Source organism: Mytilus galloprovincialis, chromosome 4, assembly GCF_965363235.1.
Source record: "Mytilus galloprovincialis chromosome 4, xbMytGall1.hap1.1, whole genome shotgun sequence".
NCBI classification, from domain to species: domain Eukaryota; kingdom Metazoa; phylum Mollusca; class Bivalvia; order Mytilida; family Mytilidae; genus Mytilus; species Mytilus galloprovincialis.
The window spans coordinates 32,568,708-32,581,369 of record NC_134841.1 but is presented as its reverse complement, the minus strand read 5'-3'; the positions used below and the strand labels follow the sequence as shown (position 1 = coordinate 32,581,369).

Below are 12,662 nucleotides of genomic sequence, written 5' to 3'. Positions count from 1 at the left end.
ATGATCTTTCTAATTTAAATGCCAAATAAGAGTTTTTTTCCCAATTTCACGGTCCACTATACATAGAAAATGATAGTGCGAGTGGGGCATCCATGTACTATGGACACATTCTTGTTATTAATTCTTTCTCCTTAGATACCAGTCCACCTCTACTGTAGTATTTATAGTTGTAATCATTTACCTTCATTAATTTCTCTCCATTCCAACACTTGTCACTTCATTAATGTTTTGTCTGATTATCAAACAGTGCATGAAAAGTGGGAAATTTTTTATTGCACAATAAAAGCAAACTCTGGCTGCAGTGCAAGTTAACTCTCAACCAGGAAGTAAGAAAGTCATCTGATTTTTAAGGAAGTTTGTGATAGATTTGATTTAGAACAGATTTTTTAGACATTAGTGTCAGTAATAGATAAAATGTGAAGCCAAGCTTGAAAGTAATTCTTATAAATGGTCTTTAGAGATAATTGGCTTTTTAAATTACTTCAATTTAGTGTATTGATTAAACTTCAGCTAGATTGTCAGAACTAAATTGGCCATCAAAAATTTAATTAATCAGAAGATTTAAAAACAAATTTTTAATCTCTGATGATTAAGGTAATAACATTCTTTATTTAAAATTGTTGTTTTTGGGTTGTTTGTTTTTGTTTTGTTTTCAATTTTTTGAAATTTTTTACAAAATACTTTTTTAACAAATTGATGAAGCCAACTTCGTAAGGATTTCTGAAATTTGGTTTCAGGATTTAAAAAGTTAGCTATACAGTGAAATTCATCAGGTAACAACTTCCTGGCCGGGAGGGGGTATTATCAGTGAGCAGTAGCTAGTTGTTTCACTTGTTTGTCAATAAATTGTATATCAATGTCTTATTAGGGACATATTGTCAGTCTGTCATGTACATTTTGTCTCAACAATGACCTTGTTTTATCTTTCAACTGTTTTTCACAGTAATTTGACTGCATGTGGTTTCTCTTGATCTATTTCATTGAATAATAGGATTGAGAAAATCTTGATGGGTTGACCAAATTGACTATTTAGTTACTTTTATACTTTTTAGTTGGCCCTAAAACAGGTGCAGGTAGGTACAATGGCTTGGTGTACACTAGAATAAACACCCACTGAATACGTAGATGTGACAAATTATGTACATATGAAAGTTTTATAGTTATATTTTTTGTTCTATTTTTGGAAGCACTAGCTGTAAGATGATAGTTTAGACACGAACCTCATGCTTAGGGAGATTTTAAAAGGGTTCTTTTTTGTCTTTATAAAAAAAAAACAAGAAAATTATCTTAAACTGCAAAAACTTGTTTGACCAAAAAAATACAGTCGCACTTGTACTTTTATTATAGTAAAATATCTTCCAAATTTTACTTAAACATAAAGTTGACTCTTTTATCTGTAATGTAAAACTCCTACTCATATTCTTGATTTTTTAAGCAACTTAAAAAGTGTTGTCACACAGTAGTTCATGGGTTAAAATTAGAAATTGTGATTATTTTTAGCTCACCTGGTCCAAAGGGCCAAGTGAACTTTTCTCATCACTTGTCTGTCGTCGTCGTCGTTAACTTTTCACATTTTGAACTTCTTCTAGAGAACCACTGAATGGAATGAAACCAAACATGGCCTGAATGTTCCTTATGAGGTGCTGACCAAGTGTTGTTACTTTGTAACCGATCCATCATCCAAGATGGCCACTAGCAGGGGACTTAGTTTAGATAAGACCCTATGGAAAATGCATACAAATGACTTCTTTTAGAGAACCACTGAATGGAATGAAGCCAAACATAGCATGAATGTTCCTTATGGGGTGCTGACCAAGTGTTGTTACTTTGTAGCCGATCCATCATCCAAGATGGCCGCCAAAGGGGGACTTTATTTAACATAGGACACCACGGGAAATGCATACAAATGACTTCTTTTAGAGAACCACTGAATGGAATGAAACCAAACATAGCATGAATGTTCCTTATGAGGTGCTGACCAAGTGTTGTTACTCTGTAGCGGATCCATCATCCAAGATGGGCCGCAAGCGGGGGGACTTAGTTTAACATAGGACCCGATGGAAAATGCATACAAATGACTTCTTTTAGAGAACCACTGAATGGAATGAAACCAAACATAGCATGAATGTGTCATCATCATCACTGATGAGGTGCTGACCAAGTGTTGTTACTTTGTAGCTGATCCATCATCCACGATGGCAGCCAACAGGGGACTTAGTTTAACATAGGACACTACGAGAAATGCATACAAATGACTTCTTTTAGAGAACCACGGAATGGAACGAAACCAAACATTGTATGAATGTTCCTTATGGGGTGCTGACCAAGTGTTGTTACTTTGTAGCTGATCCATCATCCAAGATGGCCCCCAGCTGGGGACTTAGTTTAACATAGGACACTATGAAAAATACATACAAATTTCTTTTTATAGAGAACCACTGAATTGAATGAAACCAAACATGTTTGTTCCTTTCCTTTTGAAGTGCTGGCCAAGTGTTGTTACTTTGTAGCCAATTTTTTTCTTTTTTTATATAATTTCAAAAACCCAAGTAAAGTCAGGTGAGCGATACAGACTCTTGAGAGCCTCTAGTTTCATGTTGTTATTGTAGAGCTATGTTTGAAGAGTTATAGGATTCTTCTCTCAGATTTTATTTGACATTTAACACTTGTCTTGTGGGGCCTTGGCTTCCTAGTGGTCTAAGTAGTCACTACTGTAATCACTAGCCAGTCAACACTGAGGTTGTGAGTTTGAACCCTGGTACTGTGTGTGCACTTGACTCCAATCTTAATTGACTAGGATTGTTAGTTTTTCTATTGAAGATCCATGGTTTTCTCCTTGCATTCTGACTTCCTCCATCAATAATGGCTGGCCGCCACAAAATGGCCCGTAAGCAGTGCTTAATCAAATCAAATCAAATCACTTGTCTTGTTGTAGACCCTAAGTTGCCCCTGATCTTTCCATATTTATTATGCTTTAAGGTTGTTTACTTTACTTTACCTTTACCCTACATCTCTTTTGATTTACATCTGCATTTAGCAAAGTTAAATTCTGTGTGCTGAAACAAAATAACCCAATGAAATACTGTCTTCTTAAATGTTTGATAAAAGATGGGAGAGTTGTCTTGTTTGCACTCAGACCACATCTTCTTATATCTATTTATATTTTAATGATGTCAGTAGACCAAAAGTTTGATGCCTGTCAGAAAGTCAATGTTGTGAAGCGTTCTTATTTTCCGATGATTTGAGGCAAATATGATTTTGTTGATTAGCAATGTTTCAGATGATTAGTTCAGGAAATTGGTCGTTATTTTAACCTACGGTCACTACAATCTTGATTTGGTCATTATGTTCAAGTGAAGTTTATCATAGAGTCAGTTACTTGCTGATGGTCAAAGATATATCACAGGCAATTGCTATAGCTCTAACAATTTAATCTCCATTAAATTGTAAAATTAATAAGCAGGGATATTCATTTACATCATTTTTTATTTTTTTTATCAAATGTGGAAACCTATACACCAAATAACAAGGAAGTGCCAATGATAAATTAATTTTTAGCATCATGGTACAGTATTTAGGGTGATACATAATTTAGAAACTTCCAAATGGTGAAGTTTAAATCATCCCTTAGTAAATTTTACGGACGCCATCACGAGTTGGTTGACTGTTATGGAATAACCTTTTCACAAATGATATCGGATATGTTCCTTACGTCGAAACTACAATCCCCTTCCCTTTCATGAATGTGACCTATTTGCAGGATCTGCTTACCCTTCCGGAGCACCTGAGATCACCCCTAGTTTTTGGTGGGGTTCGTGTTGCTTATTCTTTAGTTTTCTATGTTGTGTCATGTGTACTATTGTTTGTCTGTTTGTCTTTTTCATTTTTAGCCATGGCATTTTGATTTATGAGTTTGACTGTCCCTTTGGTATCTTTCGTCCCTCTTTTAGAGATGGAAATAGACTAGGATATATAATTGGATCAAACTGAATTATATGAAGGTCTTTAACTAGAGTAGTCCATAAGCTTTGCACTTGTAAAAGATGATGCCATGTCAAATTATTAAGAAATTTACATTAGTGTTGTTTAAGGCGAAGTGTACGTAATTGCACGCCTCTAGCGGAATACGGGATTAAAAACGTTCGTCGTTAGTTACGCAAGTTATCTCCCTTACTCCAAGAAAGGACCCACGAAAGAGAAACTACTTTCTGCGGTCTATAATGAATCCAACGAACATTCCTATGCTGTCTTAAACCTCATAGAAATTATCTAAATAACTCCAATTAGAAATCACAGCATTCTGTACGTTGTTCTGTGTGCAGCCTGACTTAAAAACACTGTTTTTTTTTGTTTGTTTGTTTTAGACACGTAGGAGAAGGCATTTCGTGTTTATGATATCAACAGAAAGAAAAAAAGCCTGTCACAACAAAATTATAAACAAAATAAACAAATAAACATGTAACAATTTTTCTTCTATTGATATCAAATTAATTAAAATGAAACCTGAATTGACCCAACAATATCGTTTTAAAAAGCCGTAGTCTTGAACGAAAAACACAGTCCTCAACGTAAAGTTTTATAATAGGTTACAAATAATCAATGAAAGACGTGTGAATTTAATTGTTTAAATAAAAAGACGTTGAAATGTTCGTATTTTGTGCAATTGAAAATTTAAGGTCATGATTTATATTCATAATTTATAAGAAATCAGACGATACCAAGAGAATAATTTGACCACTAGTGCAACACTTACAGGTCGGAAGAACAAAGACGGAAAACAAACAAAAAATAAACAAATTAGGCCCCCAAAATTATTCAGTAACTTAAAAGTTGTCTCACTCTAACATTTATCTTAAAATAAGTAAAAATTATGTCATTCAACTGTTTTCAACTTTTTCTACATGTGCAGAAAATAAACAGGTGTCTTCTATTCCGTCCGCAATTTATGGGAAAACTAAATCTAAATTTAGAACCACATTGAAATTGAAAGTACACATGTAAGATAAAATATAACATGTCATTTCTTCTTTCACAAATTCCAATTTCGAAGAGATATATAGCGAAATCTGTTTTCTTTTATTGTGCCTGTGTGTATCATTCAAAATTAGAGAATGTAATTTTGAAGTATCAAGTCTCAATTCAAGATTATGAATGAATAGAATATAGAATTACGGGGGGGGGGAGGGGGAGGGGGGTAGGACCTTTATCGGAACTCCTGGATCGGGTGTTCTTAAGCTCGGGATTTCGGGATTGACCCTTTCGGGATCCGGGAATTCTATTTCCGAATTTCGGGTGGTCGGGATTTAATTTTTTTTAAATTCAGGACCTCGGGAAGTCGTGTTTTAAGCCCGGGATTTCGGGATCTGGATCCCTCCGTCCCTCCTCCCTCTATTATGGTTAAAGAAAAGAGGTCAGGGAAGTTTTGTGATACTTGTCATTTTTATAAATTTCCTGTTTACAAAACTTTGAATTTTTCGAAAAACTAAGGATTTTCTTATCCCAGGCATAGATTACCTTAGATGTATTTGGCACAACTTTTTGGAATTTTGGATCATCAATGTTCTTCAACTTTGTACTTGTTTGGTTTTATAAATATTTTGATATGAGCGTCACTGATGAGTCTTATGTAGACGAAACGCGCGTCTGGCGTACTATAAATTATAATCCTGGTACCTTTGATAACTATTGTAACTGAAATTTAATTATTAGTGGAGTGAGAGGTGAAATGTATTCAGACTATTACATTTCGATATTTTTTTAAACAAAATTTAACCCAAGTTTACTTCAAGGGGTGTTTAACGACCTCGATGATTATCCATGAGGATCTCGCACTCGGTCAGCTCTAGGTTTTCACCTAGTTCATGATCATACAAGAATTGAGAAGCCTGTGGTTTACTAGTCTCATAATATGAGACTTTGGAGTTCATATAATTTACATTCAACGTTTTTTATCGAATATTTCAAGGCTTTTCGACTATCAATGTGGACACCCCCCCCCCCCCAAAATGATTGGATAAAATGAATGGATTACCGCCCATATTTCAAACTAAAGTCCTATAAACTGACTGGTATTCGAATTTGTTAAAAGAAAAAAATTGGTATCTCTCATATTGATTCAATACCGTAATGCCGAAAAACAATCATTTGTTTCCGCGAATTCCGAACAGCTAGAAATATATTCCCGAGTTTCAATTTGAGTAGCTCAAATAAGTCAAGCCCTTTCCATGTCCGATTTTCTCCCACACGAGAAATGTAGCATTCGTACATTAGCTGAATAATACGACTGAATTATTCGGGTTACAATTTGTGTAAATCCCGAATGCACATAAAAGTAAAGGTCCAGCCCGACTTTTGGGAAAGGACTGTTGTAGATTTCAGATTGATTTCCAGAAATAAAAATCATACAAAAATGTTTCACGCAAATATTCGTCTTCAGACGTGTAAAGTTATACAACGGTTACTAGCCGGTCTGGATTGTGATAAAAAGAAGCGCATGCAATGCATAAAATATATAATGTCGTGGCTCAGGGATGTGTTGAATTATAGAGATGCTTATACGGCACAAAGAAAAGATTAATTTACCCAAATGTACTAAGAATTACCACACAACTTAAATTTACATAAAGATTTGTTATCCTGTGCCAGACAGATGGCTGATATTCTGAGAAGAGACCTTGATGAAATGAAGTTTTATGGGAACAAAGATTTTGAAAACACGTCGCAGTGTTTAGATTTTAAAAAAAAAAAAGGCACCAAGGTCGAAAATAGTTCTAGTTCATAATGAAGAAAATGTCAACCGTTTTCTAGCTTGGCGATCTCCTCACGCACCCGAATATAAAAGACAAATACAATACAATAGTACACAAAACGTAACATAAAGAACTAAAGACCGAGCAACACGAACCCCAACAAAACGGTATATATTTCATATGTATATGAAGCGTCGTAACTGTTGCGGCGACGTCAATAACGTTGTCGTTGTTTTTTGTTTTTTTTACACTCAAGATTCAACTTTAACAGCGTATAGCTTGAAAAGTAGCATGGTTGCTAAGGACTTTCTTTGCACCAATCGATTCCTCAGACATTTTAGAATCGTCTCATAAATTTAAAAAAAAATCGATTGTCTAATATAATAGAAAATCTTGGAAATGTAACAATTCCTGCCGAATTTCACGATTTTCCCTATATATCCTTTGTAATTTTGGTGTATGATGCTGTTAACTTCAACAGCTCGTATCTCAAAAACGAAAACGGTTACCACCTTTTTTTATTTTATTTTCCGATTTATTTTTACAAGCAGAATCTACATGTAAAATTTTAAAAAAATCCATTGTGTAGTTTAATTACGTACACTTCGCCTTAATGCAGTAGTGTATGGTCTATAAGTACAAAATTGCATATATTGTATTTTATTGTCTTGTACTATTATATATCAGTAGAAATACTTTTGACATTCCTTACATATAGTGCTGCTTTTATTTGATTTCTAGATGTGTGCAATCAGTTTTGTTTCAGGATTGGTTGTTTATCTTTCATTTTGATACTTCAGTGTGTCTAAAGTTATAGTTTCAATAAACATGGAGACATTTTATGTGTTCAGATCAAGCAGTTTCACTTGTCTCTCGTCTGTTTCACTATTAGTTCTTAAAATCTTATTTCTCTACATGAACATCGGTCTTATTTCTTTCTTTGGAAGTAAATCAGCCAACCCACCAAAAAGTAGGTCACTGCTGATCTCTGTAAAGTCTTCTTTGAAATAAACTATATTGTAAAGTATAACCAATAGAGATTTGTGCCTTAATTCAAAAATAAAAAATTACAACCAAAATTGTAATCATTATTCATACTACAGCTTCTTATATCTTTGAAATAACAGCCTGAAATGGTTCTAATCTTCTTTCAGAAATCAGTATCAATTTTAAAATTTTGTCTTGCCTATTTGCAATGAAGGCCTTAAGACTTCTTGCATCAAAGGAATAGGAGTAAAAAATGGCCTTAATATAGTTTTTTTATATAAAGATATGAAGCATAATTCTTCCTTTCTATGATTAATTTATGACAATAAATGGATTTTTTAAAATTTTGATCTACTTTTAATTTACACCTTTTTATTGCATCTATTGTTGGCATGCACACAGTTTCTTCCATTTTTAGCTCACCTGTCCCGAAGGGACAAGTGAGCTTATGCCATCACTTGGCGTCCGTCGTCTGTCGTCCGTCGTCTGTCGTCGTAAACTATTTCAAGAATCTTCTCCTCTGAAACTACTGGGCCAAATACTTTCAAACTTTAACTGAATGTTCCTTAGGGTATCTAATTTATAAATTGTATCCGAAGTTTTGATCTATCAACAAAAATGAAATTGAGAATGGAAATGGGGAATGTGTCAAAGAGACAACAACCCGCCCAAATAAAAAACAACAGCAGAGGGTCACCAACAGGTCTTCAATGTAGCGAGAAATTCCCGCACCCAGAGGCGTCCTTCAGCTGGCCCCTAAACAAATATATACTAGTCCAGTGATAATAGGAGTTATGGTTGCCATTGCTAAAAATAGAACATAGGGGTCAAATGCAGTTTTTGGCTTATAACTCAAAAACCAAAGCATTTAGAGCAAATCTGACATGGGGGTAATATTGTTTATCAGGTCAAGATCTATCTGCCCTGAAATTTTCAGATGAATCAGACAACCTGTTGTTGAGTTGCTGCCCCTGAATTGGTAATTTTAAGGAAATTTTGCTGTTTTTGGTTATTATCTTAAATATTATTATAGATAGAGATAAACTGTAAACAGGAATAATGTTCAGCAAAGTAAGATTTACAAATAAGTCAACATGACGGAAATGGTCAGTTGACCCCTTTAGGAGTTATTGCCCTTTATAGTCAATTTTTAACCATTTTTCGTAAATCTTAGTAATCTTTTACAAAAATCTTCTCCTCTGAAACTACTGGGCCAAATACTTCCAAACTTTAATTGAATGTTCCTTAGGGTATCTAGTTTGTAAATTGTATCCGAAGTCGTGATCTATCAACAAACATGGTCGCCATTGCTAAAGATAGAACATAGGGGTCAAATGCAGTTTTTGGCTTATAACTCAAAAACCAAAGCATTTAGAGCAAATCTGACTGGGATAATATTGTTTATCAGGTCAAGATCTATCTGCCCTGAAATTTTCAGATGAATCAGACAACCTGTTGTTGGGTTACTGCCCCTGAATTGGTAATTTTAAAGAAATTTTGCTGTTTTTGGTTATTATCTTGAATATTATTATAGATAGAGATAAACTGTAAACAGCAATAATGTTCAGCAAAGTAAGATTTACAAATAAGTCACCATGACGGAAATGGTCAGTTGACCCCTTTAGGAGTTATTGCCCTTTATAGTCAATTTTTAACCATTTTTCGTAAATCTTAGTAATCTTTTACAAAAATCTTCTCCTCTGAAACTACTGAGCCAAATACTTCCAAACTTTAACTGAATGTTCCTTAGGGTATCTAGTTTGTAAATTGTATCCGAAGTTATGATCTATCAACAAACATGGTCGCCATTGCTAAAAATAGAACATAGGGGTCAAATGCAGTTTTTGGCTTATAACTCAAAAACCAAAGCATTTAGAGCAAATCTGACGTGGGTAATATTGTTTATCAGGTCAAGATCAATCTGCCCTGAAATTTTCAGATGAATCAGACAACCTGTTGTTGGGTTGCTGCCCCTGAATTGATAATTTTAAGGAAATTTTGCTGTTTTTGTTTATTATCTTGAATATAATTATAGATAGAAATAAACTGTAAACAGCAATAATGTTCAGCAAAGTAAGATCTTCAATTAAGTCAAATTGACCAAAATTGTCAATTGACCACTTAAGGAGTTATTGCCCTTTAAAGCCTTTTTTCACAATTTGTTCATCATGTTGACTTACTTTAAAAAATCTTCTCCTTTGAAACTGCTGTATCAATTTCAGCCAAACTTAGGCTAAATGAGTTTCAGAGTATCTAGTATAAATTTTATATTTTATTTCCTTGTATGTCAAGAAACATAGCTCCTATGGCTAAAATAGAACATAGGAGAAAATGATTATTTTTTTTGGCTTTTGAAGAAAAAAGGACGATCCAAAAAACATTTAAATAAATTGAAAAGCCAAAATAATCATTGATGAGAGATTTAACCAAAAGAATTAAGGTGAGCGATTCAGGCTCTTGAGAGCCTCTTGTTTAAGAAACAAATGAGTTGACAATTCCTTGGTACATTTGTTACATTTGTTTATTATTCATACACAAATATACGAAAAACTTTTATTTTACCAGTCCAAAACAAACAAACGAGGTCCAACAGAAATATTTTAGTCTTTAGCAATGTGAGAAATTGGGCTGTATTATGAAACTTGTAAAACTGTTAATGCTTGTATAATGTAAGAACCATCCCAGGTTTCATACATCTATAATACTAAAATTACGAGGTCCAATTTGTCAGCCGTCATCACGTAAAAACGACGAATCAAAGAATTCAACTTTATATACAACTAATATAGTACAAAGGTGTAGATTAAAAATAACACCACTCCAGGCCCTTTTGTTTTCCACGTAATTAATATCGCCAATAATTAGGAAGTTCCGGGTCGAGTCCGATACCGATACCAATAGTATAATCACCTGTTACCTATTACCTTATCTGTACGTTCCGCATCTGACAAGCGCACCACCAAACGGTGTATTCAGGATTAATATGCTATATAAACGGGTCATAATCACAGGGTTGACACTACTAAATTGTCAAATTGTTACCTATTGTAGTATTTTAATCCGTAAGACTTTCTAAGATAACCATACGAATACTAAAAATCTGGACTAAAAATAAGTTTCAATTTGTCAGCGGGCATGACGTAAAACAGCGAATCAAAGAATTCAACTTTATTAATAACTAATATAGGACAATACTGTTGATTAAAAAATACTCCATTCCAGGACCTTTTGTTTTCCAAATATTTAATATTACCAATAATTGATAAGTTCCAGTTCGACGGGTTCAAACAGAAAGATTTGAAAGCAGAGAAAATTGTGTATCTTATAATCGGCATGACTTTATCAGATGACAGTACTAATACTAAGATAAGGCTTGCGCATAGTTATATACTTTAATTCAGTCACGGACCCGCAATATCACGGGTGTGTTCTAGTGATATACTAAAAATATACCAATTGAAGTTTATTTAATATTGATACCAAAATCTTGTAACTATCATCTTTTGAAATACTATGTGTAGTTTTGTTGTCACCAATGAAACCACTTTCTTTTTATTTTCCTAAAATCCACAATATTGTCAGTTAATTTAAATTCAAAACTAAATTAACTAAAAAACTAACACTTTAGTGCTCATAAGTTATAATTGCATGTGAAATCTCCTATTAAGGGCATTTCCCTTTTTGAAATATTTTGTTTCATTGTAAAATATAACATTCAAATAAAAACAAGGCATTATCTTAAAATAAAATTGATTATATTCCAGGTTAATTTGGTTTTCTTATTGTATTTGTTGTTTCATCTTTTATTAGAAGCATTTTATTTCTTATTTTAATTTGCTTATTGTTCAAATTTATATCCTGATATACTGGTAACTTATTTTAGTTTTCAATGTTTGTTATTTTGCAGAATCTTTAGATGACAGAATAGCTGATGTAGTAGCTGATATGGAAGAAGAGGAAGATATAACATGGGGAGCACAGTTTTATAAGTATGTCAAGTATTTATAACTCTCTGCAGTCTGACCTGCTTCTGTCTCTGCTGTGACAAATGTTGCAGACTGAGAGACATATTTGATACTAATCTGATTGTGTAGCTTTTTGTCCACTGCATAACATGTTGAGGTGGACAAGTAAATGTCAGGTCTTGTTAGCACTCCCATGGGTACAATTCTTGCATGATTTTTAAAAAAACTAATACTATAGGATAATATTCAGCAGTATCTCATACAAGTTCTATAAAGGATGCCAATCGATTTTTTTTAAAGACAGTTATGTCCCTTGGAAATATTAAATTTATGGAAAATGACCTGGTTAGTGCCCTCACAGGTACAAATCGTGCCAGATTTACATAAGACTTATACCATAGGTTTAATATCAGCATTATCTCAGACAAGTTGAAAAATTCATTTTCACAAATAGAAAAAAAACATATATAAATTAATTTCACAAAAAATGTCACTTTTACATTATTATGTTGATAATGTCTGTATTTGTCTTTACAGTGCCTTTTCTATTGGTGGAGAAAAGGATGAAGAAGGAAACAATATCACACCAAAATGGCATGAATTTCTATTACATTTTCTTACTTTCTTCTGGAAAGTTGTAGGAGCTTGTATACCTCCAACGTAAGTGTCAAAATTCTTAAGGTTTCCTTGAAACCCAGTGTCTCCCCTACATTTTCTGTAAGTCACAGACTCAACAAAAATGGAGGAAAAGTATTTAAAATTTTCCTCTAGATACTATCTTTTGATTGTAAGAAGCTTCTGTCCAAGTTTGGTAAAATTCAGGATAGTTTATGAATCTAATAAAAGTTTTAAAAACTTAAACTGCAGACTGTTTGTAATGTTATCTGAAAGAAAAACTAAGTCCATTTATAATTGATAAACAGAGAAACAAAATTTCCTTCTAGATACTAACTATAACTTT

General features: G+C 33.4%; 1 protein-coding gene across 4 annotated transcripts in view; it reads left to right on the top strand.

Annotated features, from left to right (window-relative positions):
* Positions 1-12,662, top strand: part of LOC143071912 (sodium/calcium exchanger 2-like) — a 129,394-nt gene that overhangs the window by 106,892 nt on the left and 9,840 nt on the right. For all 4 annotated transcript variants that reach the window (XM_076246591.1, XM_076246588.1, XM_076246590.1 and 1 more), the window contains 2 exons: positions 11,644-11,725; positions 12,239-12,361. In XM_076246591.1, coding sequence (XP_076102706.1) covers positions 11,644-11,725; positions 12,239-12,361 — 205 coding nt within the window. The remainder of the gene's footprint in view (positions 1-11,643; positions 11,726-12,238; positions 12,362-12,662) is intronic.